This window comes from Corapipo altera, unplaced genomic scaffold (genome assembly GCF_003945725.1).
Source record: "Corapipo altera isolate COAL_440 unplaced genomic scaffold, ASM394572v1 61411, whole genome shotgun sequence".
Lineage (NCBI taxonomy): Eukaryota > Metazoa > Chordata > Aves > Passeriformes > Pipridae > Corapipo > Corapipo altera.
The window spans coordinates 18,933,277-18,957,696 of record NW_020884875.1 but is presented as its reverse complement, the minus strand read 5'-3'; the positions used below and the strand labels follow the sequence as shown (position 1 = coordinate 18,957,696).

The window sequence follows — 24,420 nt, the reverse complement described above, 5'->3', positions numbered from 1 at the left end:
TGCTTAGCGGGCGTCCCCACGGAGCAACACGGTCTCGATGGAAGGATAAGTATTGCTCAGCTCAGCAGTCCTGACACCCCATTTTTATCAGCTCTGCATTACACCACGTAGGGCCAGTACGCAGTATAAGGGGATGCTTGTGTGGCAGCCAAACACCGCCTGTTCATTACCTAATGGCAACAGTCTGCACATGCCCTGCTGTAGGGCAAGGGGCAAACGACCCCTGCCCACGTAATCTTCCTCTCACCGTCATCTTTCTCACCCCTGTGTACAACCTCTAGCATTGTGTTTCAAGGATATTTGTATCCATCTTGCAGTAGGGAGCTAAGCCAAGGAGGAACTCAGCTCTGATAATAGGGGACATCTAGTTGACTTGCTAAAAAGATGCAGTGGACCTTACAGTTAACTTGTGCCATAAAGTTACATTGTACAATACTCTGGTTGGTTTCACATCCTAATATAATTACTTTCTCACGCCTCTATGCTCCATTGATCATCTAATTCTAGAGTACCCCCCTTACACTCTTCAGTTTGAAGAGCAGATCCTTGCTCAGCCATGCTGGTTTCTGACCTACCTTGCTTGTTTTCTTACACATGGGTATGGACACTTGTGCTCTAAGTGTCCTCAAAGAGCTGCCAGCTCTGGTCAGTTCCTCTGTCCTTAAGAACAGTTTCCCAGGGAATCTCATCCTCTAATTCTTTAAACAGCTGGTATTTCAGTATTCTAAGTTTCAGGGTCGATCCTAACTCTGCTCTTTTTCTGGCCTTTTTTCATTGAGATCAGTAACTCAACCAGGGCATGGTTGCTACAGCCCAGGCTGCCTCCAGTCTTAATCTCTCTGATGAGCTCATCCACACTGGTGAGCGTGGGGTCCAGTAAAACTTCTCCTCTGGTTGGTGTGTCCAATACCTGAACCAGAAAGTTGTCCTCAATGCACTCCAGGTGTCTCCTATATTGCTTGCGGTCAGCTGCTTTCCCAGCAGACATGGGTGGTTGAAATCCCTATCAGGATGAGAGCTTGTGAACACAGTTCTTCTTGTATCTGAAGCAAGAAGTCTTGTCAACAGGCTCCCCTGACCAAGGTGGCCTGTGGTGGACACCAATCACACGATGTCCCTCGTTGATCCTGTCTTTGGTTTTAACCCACAGGCTCTCGACCTGTTTGTGGCTGTTCCTCAGAGGCAGCTCTTCACAGTCTATCCATTTCTTAACACAGAGCACAACACACCCACCCTTCCTTCCCAACCTCTCTCTTCTCTGGAGCTTTTAGCCTTAATTGCAGTTTTCCAGTAGTGTAACTCATCCCACCTGTTTCTCTGAGAGCACTTAGGTCATAGTTTTCTAATTGCACCATGGTTTCCAGTTCCTGTTGCTTGTTACCCATGCTGCCCGCATTGATGTAAAAGCACTTGAGCTGGGCTATTGACCTCTTCACCTTTTGAGAGGAACCCTTCTTAATTCCTTTGAGATAACTTACAAGTATTTCCCTACTGCTTCTTAAAGTGTTGGTGTTTCCTCATTCCTCTCTGACACACAAAAGTACATTCCCTTCCCCCACCAAATCTAGTTTAAAACTCTGCTAAATGTTCCAGTGTTCAGACCTCTATGTGTAAAGTACCTTGCTCAGGGATTCAAAGTGGCTGAGATTCAATAAATGATAGCAATCTCATTCCCGGATATAAGCAATTCAATATTTGTTATGGTTAGAGTTTCCCATAGCCCTGCTTTATCACCACATCAGTCATGAAGTGGTCAATGGTAAGTGAAAATAGATGATGTGCCATGTCAACCCAGTATAATTCAGAGAATGACGTTTTTAGCACTGTGACAGTGTTAGTTTGAAATCAAACTGTAGTGAATATTTTTACTGTAAGAAGGGAGGGAAAGCAGGACACAACATACTCTCTTATTTTAATACAGTTGCTGCTTTAGCAAGCAATGTGGAATGAATGATTTTTTTTAAGGTTTAAAAATTAGTTTAAATATAAGTAGTTAAAATATTTTGATAAATAATTGCTACTTTTCTTTAGATAAATGGGCAGATACTTTATGGAAGGACTCATCAGAATGCTTCCTCAATAATCAAGTGCACACCATCTAAAGTAAAAGTGATCTTTATCAGGTAAGTTCTGGTAAAAGTTTGGCTAAAAAGGTTTGTTTTTTAATGTGCTCAAGTTTTACTGAGAGATTTTGTTTGTTTGTTTGTTTGTTTAATTTTGGTAGGGTATTTGTGCTTTTGATCACAATCTAAGTAGTTGTTAAATATGCCTTGGAGTTTTTTGTTTTGATACTTCTATTGTTAGAACAAGAAATAAGATAAAATGAAGCACTAGACCTAAACTTGTCCTTAGAAATATCGTGGTATATTACTGCCTTCTTACTACATTCTTTAACTCAATTTGTTACAGAAATAAAGATGCAGTAAATCAGATGGCTGTTTGCCCTGCAAAGTCAGTAGATGCTTCACAAAGTACTTCAGGGACACTTCAACATCAAGAGGTAAAGTAAATATTTGTTTTTCTTATTTGACCAAGATACTAACATTGTTCTGGATAGAGGAGTGCCCTGTCTGCTTATAATATACCATGAAAGAAACAGAAGGACAAAGTTCTTCTTCTGTTCTGGGCTACTAAGTTTATTACATCTGTGCTCAATTTTGTTTCATTTTATATTCTTCTATACTGTGAAGTAAGTCTGACTTCCCACTGATAGGATTATAGCAGTTTAAATGAATCTAGAAAATTATCAGACTCACTATAAGTGTTTGTGAGCTACTTTATTTTGATGCAAAATGTTGGATATAGTTGCTTACAGTTACATTTTCGTTTTCTTTTAGACTGATGGAAGTGTTGCAAACTCTAGTGCTTTTTCTGACTTGAGTTCATGTAAAAACATTCAGTATGTGGAACTCCCTAAGGTATGTGATGAAAATTAAATTTATATCAGTCACGCTTGTATTCACTAGCCTCCATTTTTGTAATAGAGTCCCTCTTATGGGAAACAAAATTTGTCTCTTAGTTACTAGAAGTTAGATTTCTAGAGGTCTTCTCTTCCTATTTGTGAATGGACCCCAAAGTTTTCCTCACATAATGACTGTCTTTGAGACCTGGGTTGCTTTAACTTCACATAAATTTGCCAATTGTTCTGTGTCTCTGGAAGAAGTCTTCTTTTGTTCTGTTTGAAAAACTTTTGGTGGTTCCTCGGGTAAAATCATTGCCTAAAGTATTCAAAATAACAACTGAATCGCAGTTGACCTTGTAAGTTTCGAAGGAGTGGGTTTGAATTTAGAAGTAGTCAGATTTATCTTGGTAGCCAGTATACTGTTTGTAGGCTGGTGGAACCTATTTCAGAAATAGATTAGTTTAAAACAACAATATTGATGCATTGTGAAAAACCTAACTTTTGTTATGTCAGCAGGCTTCACTAGTCTTTAGTGAATGTATTTTGACATTTTGATATACACAGTACTTAACCATTTGCATTTTTCTGTTTGCCCTAGGATCAAGGAGGTTTTGGAATTGCCATTAGTGAAGAAGACACGATTAATGGAGTAGTTATTAAGAGCTTAACAGATAATGGTGCAGCAGCAAAGGTGTGAGAATATTTAAATTTCAATTAGGGAATGAAAAATGTTTTTTTGAAGTAGCATCCAGAGCTCATATTTTTTATTCTATGTTTTTTCCAGGATGGACGAATCAAAGTTGGTGATCAGATTCTGGCAGTGGATGATGAGATTGTTGTGGGATATCCTGTAGAAAAGGTGCCTCTGAAGTGTCAGGAATGTTGCAGAAATCACACTGCTTAATGTGGGAGTGATTGTATCTTAAACCACCAAGGTTTTCATGACTGTACTCTGACTTAATTTTCAAAGCTGGCTAAAAAAGCAAAGATCTGCAGGCACTATCTGGATAAGGAAACTACTGCAGAATAAGCTAAAGTCTAAATTTAAAACTCAGCTGTTATTTTACATTCATTCACTACGTGAATCATCTATCTCTGTGCTACAGATCTGATTTTATTTTCTCTGTGGTTTAGACCTGATGACTGAGAGGCACTTAGTAGTGCAATAAAAGCCACGAACTATTGCTCAGTAACGACTCTGCATAGCTACTCCACTTTAAAAGTATTAGAACTAGTAAATTTAATATGTGTAAATTTACATGGGTGAGTTGTGTCAGTCGTAAATCAGGTCATGAACTGTGCTTATCCAAGGGGACTGTTTGCAGTAACAGCCTCATTATATTCCAAGCCTGGTATTTCAACCCTTTGGAGAAACATATCTCTGTTCCTAAATAACAAGATTTATTTCTAACTTCTAGCTCTGCACACTCAATTTGGATTCTGTAATGAATCAAGAAGGGTTTTTTCTAGCACTTGCCTTGCTACCAAGAAAAGTGATTCTTTAGGCATGAGTAGATTACTTTCAGTTTGTTAAAGGGTAATTAGGAAAGCATCAATCTTACTCTTTGATGCACTGCTATCTCTGAAGCAGTAAATAAGTAAGAGAGAGTGAAGTTGTCTGTAGACAAGTAGGTAGGCTTTGGAAGAACAGAGAGATTGAGTAAGTAATTTCTGAAAATAGTTCTACTGAAATGTTAAGTCTCAGAAGGATTTGGTGTCTTTTCTGTGAGATGGCAATTGATTTTGAAGGTTTTTCAGTATCTCTTTAAACTAGATTTTGTGTTACACCCTGGTTTCCTTCTCTCCCTCCCATAGTTCAGATAATACTTTTGGATATTCCTTCTAGAATGGCAGTAGCACATTTCTTTAAGATGTTTTGATATTGACTTCTGTGAGATCAGAATTGACCTCCATCCAGCATTAAAAGTTTTCTGTTTTTCTAATAATTGCTATAAATAAGTCTTTTGTTCAGAGAGGACATTGAAAGTCTGCCTCACTCTCGTCTGATATAGTTTGGCAAAGTTTCATGGAGAAAAGTTTCTCAGAAAAAACATCAATATTTGTCTTTGTTCCTTGCCAAGTAAACCTTCAGCATTGTAACTGGTAGCTCCAGTTTACAGAACAGTTATTCTGCTTTATTTTTGATTTGCAACTGAACAATCCAGTTGCACTCTTCATCAGCTTTTCTTTTTTCAGTTTATAAGTCTTCTGAAGACATCCAAAACTACAGTGAGGCTTACAATCAACTCAGCAGAGTTGGATAACCTGACTGCAGCACCACTCTCTTCCAGCACTGCCCCAGCAGACAAGAGGAATATGCAGCCTCCAGCAACTATTCCTGCTTCCAGCTCACCAGAACCAGAAGCAGTCAAAAGTAATGTTTTTCTTGTGTGCTTATCTTCACTGAGGTTGTAGCCTTAAAATGAAGACCTGTCTTGTCGATTTCCTCCTTTTATATGCACTCAGCTGTCTTGTGAGTTGCATTTTTTAATACTTTTGGATTACATGTTCCTCTAAGAGAAACACTGTGCCACCATCCTGAAGACCTACCTTATACTTTCCCACTAGCCTGTTGCAGAGGCAGAAGAATGGAGGGATGGATCTCCTCCCTCTTAAATACTGGGCAGCAGGTGCCTCATGGCTGTCTGGAACTAAGTGAGAGGCATTCCTTAAAATGACAGAGAAAAGTCATATCATTTTTTCCTAGGAAAAGGGGATGGTTGAGACTGTCTTGCCATTTATAAGTAGCTGCATTTGATTCTTCTCCTTTAGAGTGGAGAGTCAAGATGTTACTGATGGATGGAGGTTACTGGTTAAGCAACGCAATTCTAAGAAGTTAATAACTTGAGTAATGCACATATCATATAGATACTTAAATTGTATCCTAAATAGAATATATTTGTACAATATCTTCTTTGTCTGTCCGGACTATGACCCAGGTACTTGATGGCAGGAAAACAGGACACTTGTAAATAAAACTACAGGACGGTACTTGTCTGAGGGGAAGGGCGAATTGCCAGCATAATTCTCTGTGGGTCAGCTCTTGGTGTACAGCTGTCAATGAGCTCTGAAAAATGCTGTTTTAAAGTCACTTTTCTAATACCAAGCCCTCTTACTGTAACCAGAATGTTTAATTGTTTTTTAGACACAAGCAGATCTTCGACTCCAGCCATGTTAGCCTCCGACCCAGCTACTTGTCCCATCATTCCTGGATGTGAAACAACCATTGACATCTCCAAAGGGCGGACTGGTCTTGGTCTGAGCATTGTTGGAGGAGCAGACACTTTGCTGGTTGGTTGGAAAAATATGTGTGTCACTCAAGTGAAATAACAGTAATGAAATTAAAGTGTCTGATAGAAGAGATTTTTTTCGTCTTTTTTTTCTATAGCATTTATAGAAAGACACAAAGGAACCAGTTTAGGGGGAAAAAAAAGAAAAAAGCACTTCTAAAATTGAAAGTATAAATGAACTTCCGAAGTATTTTGATTCATAAATAAACTTCGTAAACTTCTTAAATATTTGTTCATCATACATCTGACTTGTGCTTATCATTGATAAATTATAGTAGGAATTTTTAGTTGCTCTTGTTTCAAAATAGGGTATTTTCTTGCAACATGCAATTTTTAATTTTTTTTTTTTTGTCCACAGGGAGCAATCATTATCCATGAAGTATATGAAGAAGGAGCAGCATCTAAAGATGGGAGACTGTGGGCTGGGGATCAGATATTAGAGGTATGGCAATTTCCTTGGTTGCTGTAGTGGATTGACCCTGGCTGGATGCCAAAGCTGCTCTCTCACTCCCCTCTGCAACTGGACAGGGGAGAGAAAATATAACAAAGGATTCATGAGTTAAGGACTGGGAGAGATCACTTACTGATCACCATCATGGGCAAAACAGACTCAAAGTGGGGATATTAATTAAATTTTTTACAAATAGAGTCAGAGCAGGAGAATGAGAAGTAAAACAAACCTTAAAAACACCTTCCTCCCACCCCTCCTTCCAATTTCTACCTCCTCCCCCACAGTGGCACAGGGAGACGGGAATGGGGGTTACAGTCAGTTGTTGTTTCTGCCATTGCACAAGGAGAGGAGTCCTTCCCCTACTTCCTGTGGGGCATCTCCAACAGGGGACAGTTCTTCATGAACTTCTCCAGCATAAGTCCATCCCATGAACTGCTCCCATGTAGATCATTTTTCCATGGGGTGAGTGCAGACACTGACCTTGGTGTCTGCAGAGTTTTTCACATGTTTTCACTCTGCTCTTCTCTGGCTGCAATTTTCATCTGCACAAAACTTTTCTTTCCTTCTTAAATGTGTGATCACAGAGGTGTTACTGTCATTCATGATGGCTCAGCTTTGGCCAGTGGTGGGTCCATCTTGAAGACAACTGTTATTGGCTCTACAAGACATGGGGAAATCTTCTGGCAGCTTCTCACAGAAGCCACCCCTGCAGCCCCAGCTCTGCTACCAAAACTTGGCTATGCAAACCCAATACAGTCACTTTTGTTTCATTGAACAGAAGGTCTGTTCTGTTTGTCTGCTGGAAGGTGCTACACAATTTGCCATTGTATGCTTTCATTGCAGGTGAACGGAATTGACCTCAGGAATGCCACACATGACGAAGCCATAAATGTCCTCCGTCAGACTCCCCAAAAGGTTCGTCTTACTGTGTACAGAGATGAGGCCCAGTACAAGGAGGAAGACATGTATGATGTGCTCAATATAGAGCTTCAGAAGAAGCCTGGCAAAGGCCTTGGGCTGAGTATTGTTGGGAAAAGGTAAGTAATGTAACTGGAGAGTCAATGTCCGGAACTTGCTGGGCATGCTCATGTTTCTGTTATGATCTGGTGCTCAGATCCCACAGGCTTGAAGGCCAAACACATCGATTTTGTACCTAAGCTGATTGGTCTCTCCTAAAGGAACGAACCCATTGTTACTCAGCAAAATGAGACAGTGTTTATTGTCTTCCCAATAGCAAGCCATAAAAATGACCCTCAAACAATGCTGTAATGCAAAATCCGTGTATGTATTTGCAGAAATGATACAGGCGTGTTTGTGTCAGACATCGTCAAAGGAGGAATAGCAGATACAGATGGAAGATTGATGCAAGGAGACCAGATATTGACAGTGAATGGAGAAGATGTCCGAAATGCTAACCAGGAAGCTGTTGCAGCTTTGCTAAAGGTATTGCCAAAAGAGAAGGTGGATAAGAGTGAAAAATTGAGGTCCAGATTTTATGAAAGCTTTAATTTTATTCAGACTGAGTTCAGGCTGTTACTGGAATGTCAGTGAGGTGAGCGTCATGAAATCTAGAACATTCAGATTTTGATACTTTGCCTGATGAAAATGGGAGTGGTGGTGGTACAGAATGCCATATGTTTATAGGGCAGTAGAAGACCATTACCCAGAAGAACCTAAAATTAACACTGTATTTTCTCTAGCAAACTTAGAATTAGTTAACTATCTCACGTTTTTGGAAGGATACTCAGAACTGACTTTAAATGACTGAGAATTCATCGGAGTAGTTGTGCCAAAAGTGATTACTTTCATAGTTCATTTACAAGGGCCTGTAGGGATAGGACAAGGAGGAATGGTTTTAAACTGAGAGTAAATTTAGATTAGATATTAGAAAGAAATTTTTAGATTAGATATTAGGAAGAAATTCTTTGCTGTGAGGGTGGTCAGGCACTTGAATAGGTTGCCCAGAGAAGCTGTGAATGCCCCATCCCTGGAAGTGTTCAAGGCCAGGTTGGATGGGGCTCTGGGCAACCTGGTGTAGTGGAAGATGTTCCTGCCCAAGGCAGGATGGGTAGGAACTGGATGGTCTTTATAAAGTTAATTCCCACCCAAACAATTCTATGATTCTACAGTTCTATGATTCTGTGATACCTGATAATGTTAATCTTTTTTTAACTCTGTTTGTCTAGTGCCTCCTCACATCCATTAAATACTACAGTGTATTTCTCAGTGACCAAGGCATTTAGTATAAGGAATTGCTTTCTCAGAATTTACTAAGTAAACTCATATCTGCAGCTGTTGGAATCAGAATTTCTATTCTCAATAGATTTTGTGCTTCTGATATCTTTCCCCTATTTCCAAATTAGATGGAAGTCAGACATACAGCATTTTCTGTGATCTGGCAGGAAGTCCAGCTGGTCAGCCAGCTCATCTGTTTTTCAGTCCAGAGTTTTGAGACATATGCTGCATGGTAAGGATTCCATTGAGTCAGCATTTTCCGAAGGAAAACTGTTCCACTGGATAAAATTTGACAGACACTAATTGTAGCTGTCTCTTGGATACATAGGCACACAGTCATGGTTCTTAACACTCTCATTCAAAGGTATATTTTTCCAGATCTTGAACAGTTCCTTGAGTTTTTGTTTTTATTGAGGTAGAGAGGTCCTGGGGGAGAGCAGTGCTTAGTAAGAGGGATGTAGCAGCCCTGCTGTATTTTCAGCATGTGCCCAATAGTGGGAATGCCAGAACTAAGTCTGTGTTGTGACAATGAAGTTGTTAGTGTATTATTCTGTGGCAATAGTACTTTTCCATTCTTACCTGATACTTTTTTTATTTTATTTAAGAACACACTGTTTCTTCTTGTCATGGTTTGACACAGCCCAAAATCCAATTCCCTAGCTCCATCCCCCCTCCCACATCTCAACCTAATGTGAGATGGGTTTTTCCAGACAAAACACAACCAGACTCAGAATGGGGGAAAGGGAATATATTACAATGACTGTACAAATACATACTATAACACATTATACACAAAATCACAACTATCTCTACCATGACATATAGTATTTACAATGGATCAGATCTCCTCTCCCCTCCAAATAAAAGTCCAAGAGGGAAAGAAAGACAGATCCCTTCCAGTCTCTCAGGGCAGCAGCTCCTTCTAAGGCAGCAGGTTCTCCTCATCTCATGCATGCAGCAGTAACTGGATTGTTGTAGCTGGATCTCTGTTCAGTACACACAAGGGGGTCTCCAAGCCCCTCGGCTCTCCTTCGGTCCAAGCGAAGGCCTCACCTGTGGGCTGCCAGCAGGGACCAGACTCGCGTCACCACAGGTATATCACAAAATGCAGGGGCATCTTCGTGAAAGTCCCTTCCTCAGGGGATTCAAATTCCCCTTTGCAGAGCTCCGTGCTGTCTCAAGGCTGCTAGCTTAGCAGCAGCAGCGAGGGGGGCCAAGGTCAACCCCCCCGCATTCCTTTTCCATCCCGGTCCAGCTTCAGGACGCCTTTGAGCTTCTCAGCTCCTCTCTACAGTGCATGCTGCACTTCAAGGCTCTTTCAAGTAAGAGTCCATCATCTTCCTCCTTTCCAGGAGGTCTCAAAGCAGGTTTGGGGGGGTCTGGTATCAGTTCCTACCCCCAGAACTCCGAAGTTCTGCTGCGGGCTCTCTTCTCCTCAACTCTCCTTCCAGGAGTCTTCTCTGCGGTGCTGCATGTCTCTGTTGCTCCGTCTTATCTCTTCTGGCTCTCTGCCACCGCTTCTCCGGTCAGTGCCAGCTTGGCTGCTGCTTTTCTCCAGCCGCTGCACAATTTGGAGAAAACATCTCCCAGCTCACAACTACAGGTACCTAGCCCAGCTTTATGCTGTTCCAGGTCCCTGCAGCCCCCAGCTGGGGCTGGGGGGGCGGCTCAGAGGCCCCGAGGGGCTCCGGGCCCCTTTCCTCGTGGCTACTACAACATGGCTACTTCTTCTACCTACCCAAACTACAACTCTTCTCTTCCGGTGCTTGTGATATGTTTACATTTCTGCAGGAGCACTCATTGGGCAGAACTTCAAAACTTCCAGGGGTTTCCACCCCTGGGGGTTACCACTTTTCAGCCTCTGGGGGAAAACAAGGTTCAAACCACTACACTTCTTCATACACTGTACTTTTAGCTCTTCTCTAAATAAAAATGCCATTTCTTGTGGAAAGTTTCTTTCATTTTGGCAGGCATTTGGAGTATCTAATTGAAGATGCTTAGTTCCCACTTACCATTCATATATTCATGTTTTAAATACTTCATCCTGCTCAGTAGGACTTGTAATTAATTGTCTTAGCCCTGAGAAATGAAGCTTTTAAAAATACCTTAGACAGATTATTGTTAACAATGGCTTTGTTCACACAGTATAAATGAAATGAAGCGCAGTCACCGTTTCCAGTTCAGGTATCCATTCTCTTTTCATTTATGAGAATGAGACCTAGGAGTGAATTCTCTTTAACTGCCTAAAATGTATTTTGCTAGAAAATTATTTATAATCTTTGGGAAATTCCAGTGTATTTTTAGTAGCATGGGACCAATAGAATGTGTTTTAAGTCTGAGAATTTTACCAGTTCTTGAAGTGTTTCTTTTGAAGTGTCCCTACAACATGTGAAAAGACTATCAGTTTTTCAACTTACTTGACTTATGGATTTATCGAATAGGAGATTTCAGGAAGACAGTAATAAGGGAAGGTGTAATAAAACTAAATGAAAATTGATTTATTCACAGTTCAGTTGGAAAGTATGACATTGTAATTTTAAAATCTGATTTGTGGGTTTACATTTTATGTGAGGATGTGGTAATTTTAGGTACACAAATTACTTCGCCATTTTTCCATTTTGAATAAAAGTTGTCCGTATGGTTTAATAGGAGCAGGAAAGAATGGTTTTCCCCAAGCTTTGATCAAGTCTTTTCCAGGACATAGAGAAGTCAACATTAAAAAGGAATAACTTAAAATAAAAAGCAATTTAGTAATAAATGTTTTTTAGTGTCAACTCTTAAGAGTATAACAGCAAATGAGGGACGGAAACCGTGTTTGAATGGATATGTCCAGTTGCTTTTGACATATTGGTGTATTACTGTGAATTTTTCTGACAATTACATGATCCTCTCTTAAGGTAATAAAGATAAAACATGATAAATAAAGGCAAACTTATATTAAGTTCTTGGTATACAGAAGTTCACACTAACAACTTCATGGTGAAAGAAAAAAGCAGAATAGCAACAAAACTTTGAAATTTCTGTATTTGAATACGTTGCAGATAGATGTCTTCTTTTGACACTACTTACATTATTTTGGAGATTCAATTTTCTAAATCTTGTTTGTGATAATAACTTGTCTGTCTCTTCAAAATAATGTCTTGGTTTCTAAATATTTGATAGAATTTCCTTCTAAGAAATGCTATTTATATAGATATGTGGATACTTGACAGTATAATTAAAAGATTAAAGAGTAGTGAAAGGACTTTACCATGTGCAATCAGTCCATATTACCCAGCTTCTTGCTGGGAGTCAGATGCAGAAAGTTCACTTAAACTACACGTAGATGTTTAGAAAATTTCCTGCCCAAAATTTCTTTAGTTGTGTTGATGTCTATCCAAAGTAACAGATAATTTCAAAAGTGTGAGAGAGATGAGTAACTTCCAGTTTAAAGACCATGTTCTCAGTCATATAAAGAGAAATAATGATTAAGACTTTGAGATATTACACTGGTTTTAGTGTTTATTGTGAAAATGGTCCGTTTCATTATTCCTTGAAAAGTGCCAACTTGAAAATAGGTGTTGACATTGCAAGAAGACAGAACTACTCCTTATTAAGGTACTCTGTGAAGTAGCAGAGTTAGTCTTGTTGTGTGATTTTCATGTCTGCATTGTGATACAGGTTAATCCAAAAAAAATACCCTGCTCAGTATTGAATATCATGGTGTACTTAGTCTGTGTGTCTCTGGTCCTGCCATGGACTCTCCGAAGGACTCATTTCAGAGTTGCTAATCCGTCACTCTCCCCTCTGTCTGTATTTTTTTCTTATTCTACTGTCAGATAAGTGACTTAAATATTGTTGTAGGCTTTAATTTTGTAGACAGAAGATGTGTGTTATAAGTGACTGGTTCTTTAGTGTTCCTTAGGTACAGTAAGACTAGAGGTCGGAAGAATAAAAGCTGGACCCTTCCACTCTGAGAGAAGAACATCCCAGAGCAGCCAGGTATATAACTGTAAAACTGGTTAGTTTGGAATAAATAATGGTTAAATAATGAAAGCAAATAAAAAGAAGTGGTTTTATGATGACAATGGTTTTCCACATACCTGATCCAAGATGGAAAAATTCTGCAACTTTTCGGAACATATTTTTATACATTCACTTTAGCATATTGTATCTGATATAGACAGGATCCAGCTAAAAATGTAGCCCAGAAATGGCTTTACTCCAGGCTTCAGCCTGAACAGCATATCAAACTCCAATTCTTACCAATACCAGAAGAAGTTAGTTCAACCTCTTTGTTACTTTCAGAGTGCTTGGCCTGCCTGCAGTGGAATACTGTTCCAGTAAACTTAGTGAATTTCTCCATTCTTTGCATGTTTTTACTATTATCTTGTTCACCAGAAGCAAGAAACCTCCACTCTTTCCATCAGGCTTCTCTTTTTTATTTGATTGTTGGCTAATTTTGTAGTGTTACAAACTCACATCAGTTTCTGTATTTGAAATAACTTTTCATGTGGTAGCAGCTCATATTGTCATTCTCTTCAGTAGGAGCTACATTTCTGAGAGCTCACAAGTTACCTTAGAACTTTTTCTGGTTGTAAACTGAGTATGCAAATCTCAAGTACTGAAGATAAATAGTTTTAAAACAAATCATAATTAAACAGTTTCAAGTGAGCAGGGTTAGACAGGATAAGACTGAAATGTTAGGCTCTCTTCAAAATGGGTACTGTCAAACAAGATGAAAACATGCAGACTCTGTCTGGTCTTATTCTAAGATGAAGCTCACAATACTGAACATTTTGAAGAGTGTGTAACAATCAGTGAACTAACTAGTCTGGCCAGGAACCATGTTGTTCCTTTACTTATCTTGCTGGTATAGTGAATATCTTTCTGGAAATTGTGTGGGTGAAGCTGAGTGGAGAGCGTAGTCTTAATTTTAGCTGATGCAGTAGGTGAATATTCACAAGTACATTTGAGAATGTATAAAGATCTGTCTTTTGTGTTCTGTCCCTACTGTGATAATTATGGCTAACTTGCATTAGAAGATCTCTGCGAGATGATAGAAGGTGCAAATATAATGGCCTAGTCATGCCCTCGGAAGCAGCACTTCAAAGCTTTGCATGGGGTTATAAACATGAAATCTCTAAATTGGTCTAAGGATGTTTTAAAGAGCCCTCTAGAGTGACCAAGAAATATGTGGATGTTCTCTGTATCAGCTTTACCTGGGCACAGAAAAAATAAAATACAGCAGAAAATACACTGAATACAGCTAGTTACAGTTTTACATTTATTAATTGTATGACAGAAGCAGCTCTCTAATCCCAGTCTTATACTATGTTTAGGTCAGTGAAGGAAGTGGCAGTCTCTCATCATTCAGTTTCCCCATTTCTGGGTCCAGTGCACCTGAGGTCTTTGAAAGTGGTCTAAAGAAGAATACCAGTAAGTTTGGGGGGGTTTGGTACTTTCAGTATTTTATACATGTGAACTAGTAGCTGAGATCTTTTGCTGTCTCTAGAATATTGTAAATTATGTGATGTAGGCCTTAAAGTGATTCCTTAGTAGTTGAAATGGCAGGGGCAGTTACTGCTCAGTACATCACACATACATATTGTAATACCTTTTTATAAAAGAAACTAGCAAATTCTTGTATCAGCTGAGAATCTAAGTTGAGCCATAATTTTCTATTTAATCTAAATACGTCTTCAGTCAAGCTGTCTCATTCATAAAAATCCAAATACTGTATAGTTACATGAAAATGCATGTGGAATAGCTGTCTTATGCTTAAATGTAGAACAAACTTACTTCTGACCAAAGTATTGCTAGCAAATATTAGTTTTTCCTATTCTATTTGAGCATGCTGAGGAGTTTTATTCCAAATGTTATTTGAATGGAGAAAATGATTGATTCTCTCACCTACTCTAGGGGTATTTCAATCCAATTGATGTAATGACAGCCACTTTCAAATTGGCTTAAAATATATCTAACAAATCAGCAGAAAGTTAGAATCATCATAATGGTTTGGATAACTTTATTAGGAAAGTTTTCTAGGAATGCTAGTTTTAACTTTTTTTAAAATTTATTTTAATTCATTTGACAGCAGCTTCTGAAATACAGGGACTAAGAACAGTTGAAATAAAAAAGGTAAGTTATAGCATGAAGTGGTATATATCAGGAAGAGATGTTGTAAATGTTGTCAGTAGGTTTCTTTACAGAAAGAAAGTCTAGACCTATTCATTGTTTTGAGAGAGGAATTGATATGGCAATAGAAATTAATTTGTCTATCCTTTTAGGTCAGGACTGTATGATCTCCACTGCCTGTATTTTTATGTAAAATCAGTGTGACTTACTCTGTCACGTTTTGTGAGCTGTGTTGAAAGCAAAAGAGGGAAGATTTACTAAGAGATAATGGGACCTAATTTTATTACCAGACTGAGTTAAATCCAAACTCTGTTTTGGTGAAGTCAGAGAAAGTTGGAAGGCTGCTTTTTTGTGTTTAGTATTTTTCTGCACACATATTTTTAATGAAACATACAACTGTGAGGTTTTCAACTGTGAAATTCAGTCACCTTCATTACGCATGTGAACTTAGTCACAGGTGGCTTCTTATGGTCCAAAATATTTATATTTATTTGACTTTGCCTGGCATCTTGTTCACTTGATTACACGGATTGTTTTTAGCCATTTTCTTTTACAGTAGAATCTGTAAATACCAGTTTTACAATATCAGTTTTTCCAGTGAGGTATTCAGGTGTGGTGCAGTAGTAAACAGCTGGTTTTGCTCTTCAACACTGGGGCACTAGGGGGAGCATAAAGCTTAATTCTAGTGTTCAGGAGGTTCATGATAGGAAGTCGATATAGACAATACTAAGGACAGCAATCTCATCTCTTCGATTTTCCTTGCTCAGGCTTCCTATGCTGAATTAAGGGACTGATGCTGAATTCTCTACTTAGTTAATAAAATATACAACTAAATTGGCAAATTTTCACCTACCACTAAGAAATAGAAACATCTCATGTGATCTCCGTGCTTTCTTGAAGTGATGCAAAGCGTATTATCTTAAAAAACGGCTTGATACACAGGAATTCTGATTTTCATGAGACAAGGTGCTTAGTGATTTTTTGAGGCAAGTGTAAAGTTCTCTGTATGTGTTTTTCTTTCCAGAAGAATCTTATCTTTTTTTCATTACTGTAACAGAGCCCTGCAGATTCACTGGGAGTGAGCATTGCTGGAGGTGTAGGAAGTCCTCTTGGAGATGTTCCTATATTTATTGCCATGATGCACCCAAACGGAGTTGCAGCTCAGACTCAGAAACTAAGAGTAAGTTAATTTTTAAGAAGGCTGTAAAAATTGCATGTTTAATGCACAGTAATTACTCTAGACAGGCAATAAATTAGCAGTTGGGTGATACAGTCATAAGTGCTTCTGGCTGCGTCAAGAGTTCTTGCTGTTTGAATTGATGAAACAGCAACTCAGATTGGTAGCATGGGAAAATGTAATTGCTGAAATGTACTAACTTAAGAAAGGAAGTCCTAAAGCAATCTTGGATCTTAGAATTAGTCAGCTTCTGAAAATTAAAAGCGTAGAGAGTGGTTCAGAAGGATGCATTCTGTAAGCGAGTGCTATTGCTGTGTGGTGATTGTTCCTGCAGCTGTGGGTACGCAGTATGTTTTATGTTACAGAGATAGTGCTTTTTGGGTTCTGAGTTAAAGTGGGAGGTCCTATCTGATACTGTATTTGAATGTGTACTGTATCCAAGCTGTATCAGACGTAGTTGAATTTGACTCAGGTCTCCTGGAAAGTGGACAGTGTTATTTCAAGCTGAATTCAAACACAGAATCTCTGATGATAATTTGCTACTTGAGTCTATCTTCAGGTGACATGCAAAATGCATCTCTGTTTTTTACATGCTGTGCATTTCTAGAATGTTAGGATCAATTCTGTAAACCATCATTACTTTTTTACACTGAATACACTAAACTGTTGAAATTTGCTCATTCTGATGTTGACTTTCCCACTTTTGTATTGGGTTATTCGCAGTTAAAAGGTTTTTTTTGCCTACAAGAGGACTGTGAACGTACAGTTGCTAATTTCTTTCTTCCTGACGTATATTACTGATAAAATCTGGCTAAATGCAAATAAATATCTGCTCTTGTTGAAAGAAGTGACAAATAAATCTGTTTGTCTAACTAAGTTAGATTTTCTACCTTTTCTTCTGTAGGTTGGGGACAGGATTGTTAGCATCTGTGGAACATCTACTGAGGGCATGACTCATTCCCAAGCTGTTAATATCTTAAAAAATGCTTCAGGCACTATTGAGTTGCAGGTAAAAAATCTTTAGTGACATTTTGAATACCTTCTGAATACTGTTTTACCAGCTGTTACAATGAATTATTTTAGTGTCAGCATTCTTATTTTACTGGTTTATGAACTCTGTTCCTAGGTTGTAGCTGGAGGAGAAGTGAGTGTCATAACTGGTCAGCAGCAGGATCCACCTACATCCAGTCTTTCATTTGCAGGACTAACTTCGACTGGCATTTTTCAGGATGATTTAGGGTCAGTAACTATAGAATATACAACTTCTGTAGCCAGTTGTTTTAGATGGAACTCAACCTAAAAATCATACAAATTCTAGCAAATAATAGATGAATTGGTTGGCACAGTCATGATTAACACGCTGGTGTTACGTGGCACCTGTAGGCCAGTGTTTCTCTTCTGCATTTTTCATTATATGATTTGCTATGCTGCAATTTGTTTTTGAACTTCTGTAGAGTTATGGTGCAATATGATTTCTTCTACATTCTCCATTGTTTCACTGAGATTTAGTAGCTGGGATTAATTGATACACCAGAAAAAGTCCCTTTCCACCATAGTACTTGTGTTTCCGTAACGTGCTTTCTAGTGCTTGGATATCATGAGTATCTAATACACTTGCAAGGTACATTACGTAAACAATTTTGCCTCAATCTCTGTCATAGATCTGAGGCACTTTTCTTTTAGGAATAGGCAAAGAGAGAACAGGGTTCTGTAGCCACATGTATCTACTTTGAAAGGCAGAATTTCAAAATTTCAAAATTTCATACAATCGAAGTATATGTGGGGGAATATACCTACAGATGATATGTATAAACATGTACATGCAAATACATGTTTATCTATTAGAGGAAGAGAGAAGCAATCAAACTTTATAACATAAACTGATGGCGCTAATTTTGAAGTAGATGTTATGGAAACTTGAGGTACTACCATTGCATCTGTACTTCACTGGTAAGCGCATAGCAGCCATAACTATGTCCTGAGCTCTGTGTTTGAGGTAGCTACTTTTACGTAATAATATAGGCATTAGACATTTACAGTGTTTAACACAAACTTAAATAACCAGTTCATTACAATAAAAGTATTTATAGTTAGAGTAGAAAGGGAAATGTATTGATTAGCATAAAAGAAATATTATACATGTTAAATCCAAAGTTCAGACAACATCACAATACTCTTTTCCCTTTTCTTAGACCTCCTCAGTACAAGACTATTACTCTGGACAGAGGACCGGACGGCCTTGGCTTTAGTATTGTGGGTGGCTACGGCAGTCCCCATGGAGACTTACCCATTTATGTGAAGACAGTGTTTGCAAAGGTAGGTGTAGGTTTGTTCAGTCAGTCCATTTATTAGTTCACTCAGACCAAATCATGGCCTTAGTTGGCAGCCAAAAGATTGTTACAGGTTTTCCTTTTTAGTGTAAGTGCTGGTCAAAATGTGCCTCCAGTAATTGAAAGCTGTAGTCTTCAAAAGATTCAGAATTTCTAAATACATGTGATCCAGCATATGGCAGTCTTTTCCACGTCTCAAAACTGGAATTGTGCACATACTTAGAAAAACATTTCCCTTGCCTTATATTTAGAGTGTGTTTTCTTCAGGTAGTAGAGGGAACTATATTATTGAACTTAGATTGGACCCTTGGAGTAGTTCAGATACTAACCTGAGTTTAATAGTTTGGACTGCCATAGGAAACAGCCCTGAGTCAGAGAAACCTGGAATGAAGAATCCCAAATTTTTATGGTAAATGAGAGTGTAGAGCTGGGTGTTATGACTGAATTTCTTAAAAAAGTTGCTGAAAACTTCCTCAGGTCTTGAAAATGCTAATTCTATGATAGCGGGGTTTAAATGTTTTACTAGCTGGACAAACAGAGTTAAGGGAACAAAAAACCCTGTAGGTCTGATTTCTAGATGTTGTGAAACTTAGGGCAGGGCAGACGACTGCACTGTAGTACAGTTGTACTACAATTGACTGTATTGGAATCACTGAAAATCAAAAATGTTTCAAGGGGTTTGTACACTGTACCAATCTTAAACCGTAAGGACTGTGTGTCAGGAAGAAAAAGAAAGGCATGAGTCTGCAGTTATGTGTTGTATCGTTTCAGGGTGCAGCAGCAGAAGATGGACGCCTGAAGAGGGGGGATCAGATCATTGCTGTGAATGGGCAGAGCTTAGAAGGGGTGACTCATGAGGAAGCAGTTGCTATTCTGAAAAGGACAAAAGGATCAGTCACTTTGACTGTATTGTCATGAACTGGCTGGTTGAAGGGTTAGGGTCAATAAGACTGTATTATTTACTTTCCACCTAGTAAAGATAATGGAAATGTTTGTATAGTCTTCTTGCTCTTCCAGATTCACAGGACTGGGTTACAGCACTGAAGAAAAGTACCATTTAACCATATTTCTGTATACAATAGAAGTACTTCTCTTACTGTCAAGCCACTGGGATGAAGTTATGTCAGCTATGTAAAGAGATGGATATCTTTCCTATTATTAAGTCAACAGGGAAAAAAAGAAAAAAGAATATTTGCGTTAATAACCACACAACAAAACTGAAATGTTTTGCTAACAGACTTTGGATACATGTATAATGTTGGAAAAATTACAAATTCACGAAGTCAGCAAGGGGGTTGCATGGGTAGCAGTAATCAGAAAACAGGAATAAGGTTACTGAAGAAAAAAAGTACTAATAAAATAGAGACTTGGGGGATAGAGGGAAAAGTATGTAATCTGGAGGCTGATTATTAATGGACTTAGATGGTTATTTGTAACTAGATGATCTTTAAGGTCCCTTCCAACCCAAACCATTCTATGATCAAGTAGAAGGGGCTGGGTGGGTACTTGGATGGGTTAGTTTGCTTGTCTGTTTATATGTTTTAATTTCCTAAGTCATGGTGTATGCCCAAAAAAGAGAAAACTGTGTTTCATTTTGGCTTAGATTTGAGGGGTTTTTTGTTTTGTTTTGATGTTTGTATGTTTGTTTGTTTTATTGCTTTGTTTGTTTCTCATTTGTTGGTTTGGGTTTGGGGGTTTTGTTTATGTGGGTTTTTGGCAGGGGGCTGAGGCTTGTGTGTTTGTTTCAAAAGGAGAGGACTTGTACTCAGGGCCAAAAAATTCAGTGCTAGTGGAAACTGTTCCTGGTGAATGAGAATGCCCAGCAACTGCAGTATTAGAAGAACTAGACTTTTATAATAGTAGTATTTTCTAGTGTATATGGATGTGAAAACAACCTTCCCAGTATGAAATATCTGTAAGCAAAGGTTGTTCTCTTCCAACATGCAAGACTAACTACAGGCTCAATGCAGACATTTCTTCAAGCTGCATGAATCAGAGCTGTGAACAAACTGCTCAGAGCAGGTTTGCTTGGCTGTGGACAGATGTCTGGATATCTTTTAGGCCAGTGTGGAAGAAGTTGATGTTACGGTGTTGCTGCCGTTACCAACGGCAGCAAAGGTAGAGTCCTCCTTGAACTGAGGAGACATAAAACCAGGACTAATGTGCTGAGGATGGGTAAAGGCCTGAAAATTCCTCCCAGTGGAGGTGAGGAGTAAGAGAGCAGTGAACGTTTGCATCAGTAATAAGCAGAAGAGATTTGAGAGCCACAACTATTTTTTTGGGGATATTGATTTTAGAGGCACAAATACAAGATGTGTCTAGTAAATACAATGCAACCATGGAGCTGTTCTTTGTTCAGCAGTGTGGTCAGTAAATGTATCACTTTTTCCTCACTAAAACTTTATGTAAAAGTAGCACTCAATGAAGCTCTTAGCTGATTGTTACCTGCCTGCCTTTGCCTGCCTTGCTTCTAGGAATCTGGCAGATAAAGCACGCTTTCCCCATGATTTATTTTCCTGCAGAAAAATTTCACTAAGTCTTTTGAGGGAGAAAGATACCTAGCTAACTAGCATGCTAATCAGCAGAAAGATCCCTTGTGTTGATTAGCCAAAAAAATGTAGCAAGAAGGCCACCATGTCAATTGTCATTTAAGAGAAATCCAAACTGAAAATTCAGGCAATGCTCAGGCCATCATTATGGGAGAATACAAAAGACTAGCATTTGTTTTAATGGGGTCACAAAAGCAGTATTAGACGTGTCTGTCAAATAGTATTACCAAATTGATAGCTAAGTGTAAGCGAATTAACAAAAAATCCACCCCTTTGTCTTTTTAACTGCTCTAGAAGTTACACTGTGGTAGGCTAAGATGGAAGAAATCACATGGTACCATTACTGGATGCTGCTGTTATTGAATTGCTCTTTTATACTTATTTCTTGTATAGTGTGAGAATTGCCTACATTAGAATATGTAAAGTCACTTTACATAGTATCTATATTTGTAACAGAAGTAGTTTACAGCTATTTTGTTACTGCTTTTGTGTCACAATGTGGGATTTAAATAAATAAATTCCAAACTGTCATGATAAAGAAGTAAAGTTACAGGTGTGTTCCTGATTGCTTTACAATGGCATGCTTGCATTGTTCATTCTGTTGTGAAAGATGAATTCAAAATAATTTCATAGTTATAAAAAGGCATTACTCTTATGTGAACCTTAATTTATTTTTTTTTAAAGATTTTATCTTCACTTGCAAATCCAACTCATTGCAAATCCATGAAACTGTGAAGCTGTCTTGCTTTTTTGTGCCAGAGATCATTATTCATTTTCCAGTCTGTTTAAAAAGCATTCCTTCAGGCATGGGACTTGCCATGAGGGATCAACAGTGAGCCATGGAGCCTTTGACTCAGAGAACAGGGTCTCCCAAAAGCCTTATGCCCATTTTCTGGTCAGATATCCATCCCTTTCTTTTAACTTTGCTTACCTCTCAGCTATTCAATGTGGAGGAGTAGAGTGGTGTTAATGAAAAGGTTTTTAATCTTAGATCTGAGGTGCCTACTCACTCTTGACAGGGAGCAGGTATCATTGGCATGGCTGCTTTTCTGCTCATTCTTCTGGTGAATTTTATTTCTGGGTTATCTTTATGGAAGCAATGGTATTGGTAATTCTCAGCTGGGAGAGTGGGTGGAATTTAGCAACTATTGATGATCCCCTTCCCTTCACTCTATCAAAAAAAGAAGCTGTATATTCTGAAGACCTAGATGAAGGAAAAAAGTCTTTGTTGTTAAATGTCAAGAAGAGGTTTGTTTTGCTGACAGATAATTGCAAGTAATGTGGAGGAACTTTTTTAAATAGCATTTTGCAAAGCAAGTCTTACCTCAAAGTGGGAGTGACATTGGAAAGGGGCTGGTGTTAGATTCCTACACACACTTTCTCTTGCTTTTTAAAAACAAATTCTTTAAACATCTAAAATATTCATGTGTAGAGAGCACTTCTGTCTCAGGCACCACTTGAAACTAATAAGAATAGATTAAAATTTTCACTTCTTTACAAATGGTAATAAAACAGTGAACAGTGTTGTCCTTAGTATATTCAACACCTGCAGTGTGGATATTTTTTTTCTGAACTGGAGATCATGCATCTTCCTCAACACATCTAGATCTTGATTATAATGCATTTTAGTTCAGTGTTGCAGGGTAATGCATTGTGCCACCAATATTCATGGAAATGGTAACACTGACAGATTAGACAGATCCATTTCAGACACTTGAGAAGAATATACCTAATGGAAGATGATGCCTAAGTAGCTGGAGGTTCCAATCTTTTTGCTATGTTTTCATCGTCCTTTTTACTCCCAGTGAAAATGATTGCTTGAAATAGGTAGAAAAAATATAAATGCTTTCTCTTATTTCAGTAGAAATGAGAGAAATTTCTGGTAAGCTACTAATCCTAAAAGCTATGTACGTCTGAGTTGAAGGTAACAGAATTGTCCAAACTAAGTTATTAATTTTTAACTCAAGATTTTTTGTTAAGTTGCAGCAGCAAGTTATTTTTAGAAAGTGAACTGACCAGGTTTTCGCTTACTTTTTCTCATCAAACTACTTTCTGGCCAGTCCCATTTTTTTTGATCTTCAGATAGCTAGTTTAAGTGTGTAATTTTTTTTTAATTACTTCAAGGGAGTGTTTGAATCACATTAAAAAAACCCTAAAACATACTTGTTTTCTTAGTTGTGAGTACTACACTGGATTTTTTCAGTGCTAGCAGTTAGGTGTCCAGTTAATCCATAGACAGACAAGTGAAAGGTTTCTGTCTAAAATAGGAGGCTTTGAATTGGTTAGCACTTCTTAATGTTTTCTACTGTTTCAGCATTTGGCAGTTTATTAAGATTACACCCTGCTAAGTGAATTGCTTTTAATTAAGAGTACGCTTTGACTGAAAAAGGTAGACATTATAGCTAAAAGGGAGTGAATGTTCCTTGAATATTTCTGTGGGATATGTGGTACCTTTTTGAGGCTCTCAGCACTGGTGAACAACAGAGTGTCACTTTGGTGTGTTTTCATAGGTTTTTGTTTATGCTCCTCACAGAAGAGTGCATGATATCAGGACTCAGATGACTGAGACAACAGAGTACATTTTCAGGATGCCTTACCAGGTTCCACAGCTGTGCTGGGCAGGGCACGTCTCCAGGATGAAGGACCACCACCTCCCTAAGATCTTGCTTTACAGTGAACTTACCGCTGGCTGCCGCATGAGAGGAGCCCCGAAGAGGAGATACAAGGACTCCCTGAAACAACATCTCAGCCTTGACCATATTGGTCATCATAACTGGTCTACTCTGGCCTCCAATCAGGAGGTCTGGAGACACACCATCTATAACGCTGCTGCTTCCTTTGAGAAAGCACGCAGGATCACTCTCGAGAAGAAAAGACAACACAGAAAGAATCGTGCCTTGCAGAATATACCATCTAAGGAGTCTTTCTGCTGTGCCTTTTGCAATCGGACATGTCTATCTCATACTGGCCTTATTAGCCACCAGCGTGCTTGTAACAAATGTGGATAGAGCCTTCCTAAATCTTCATTCGCGAAGCCCAGCCTTGATGATGACCAGGTTTCCACTACTGCACATGAGTTAGAGATAAAGGAGTTTCCTGTTGAGCACCTCACACAATCACTTAGACTGAGGCACATTAAAGGTTCTTGCAGGCTGTAACTTTCAAGTACCTTCTCATCACAGGGATGCCAAAGCCAAAGCCCTCACTGTGTCCAGCACTTCAGGGTTTTACATTATTGGGGATTTCACAAAAAGCAGTGGGAGCAGCGTCTTGGGTAGTTACTAGGAAATGAATTGTTCTCTGTTTTGGGAGAATATTAATCTGAAAGTGTCAAAAACATATGCAGAGTGTTTTATATATATATATATA

At 38.7% G+C, this 24,420-nt stretch overlaps 1 protein-coding gene across 8 annotated transcripts in view; it reads left to right on the top strand.

Annotated features, from left to right (window-relative positions):
- Positions 1 to 21,592, top strand: part of MPDZ (multiple PDZ domain crumbs cell polarity complex component) — a 97,720-nt gene extending 76,128 nt beyond the window's left edge. For 6 of the 8 annotated variants that reach the window (XM_027635243.1, XM_027635248.1, XM_027635245.1 and 3 more), the window contains 18 exons: positions 2,032 to 2,123; positions 2,410 to 2,500; positions 2,838 to 2,918; positions 3,501 to 3,593; positions 3,687 to 3,761; positions 5,099 to 5,276; positions 6,048 to 6,193; positions 6,551 to 6,634; positions 7,487 to 7,680; positions 7,939 to 8,086; positions 12,773 to 12,859; positions 14,200 to 14,296; positions 14,955 to 14,998; positions 16,053 to 16,175; positions 17,077 to 17,181; positions 17,299 to 17,411; positions 18,365 to 18,488; positions 19,274 to 21,592. In XM_027635243.1, coding sequence (XP_027491044.1) covers positions 2,032 to 2,123; positions 2,410 to 2,500; positions 2,838 to 2,918; positions 3,501 to 3,593; positions 3,687 to 3,761; positions 5,099 to 5,276; positions 6,048 to 6,193; positions 6,551 to 6,634; positions 7,487 to 7,680; positions 7,939 to 8,086; positions 12,773 to 12,859; positions 14,200 to 14,296; positions 14,955 to 14,998; positions 16,053 to 16,175; positions 17,077 to 17,181; positions 17,299 to 17,411; positions 18,365 to 18,488; positions 19,274 to 19,420 — 2,022 coding nt within the window. In that variant the 3' untranslated portion in view covers positions 19,421 to 21,592. The remainder of the gene's footprint in view (positions 1 to 2,031; positions 2,124 to 2,409; positions 2,501 to 2,837; positions 2,919 to 3,500; positions 3,594 to 3,686; positions 3,762 to 5,098; positions 5,277 to 6,047; positions 6,194 to 6,550; positions 6,635 to 7,486; positions 7,681 to 7,938; positions 8,087 to 12,772; positions 12,860 to 14,199; positions 14,297 to 14,954; positions 14,999 to 16,052; positions 16,176 to 17,076; positions 17,182 to 17,298; positions 17,412 to 18,364; positions 18,489 to 19,273) is intronic. The other 2 variants (XM_027635247.1, XM_027635250.1) reach the window with 1 other exon arrangement.
- The last annotated feature ends 2,828 nt before the right edge of the window (positions 21,593 to 24,420 follow it).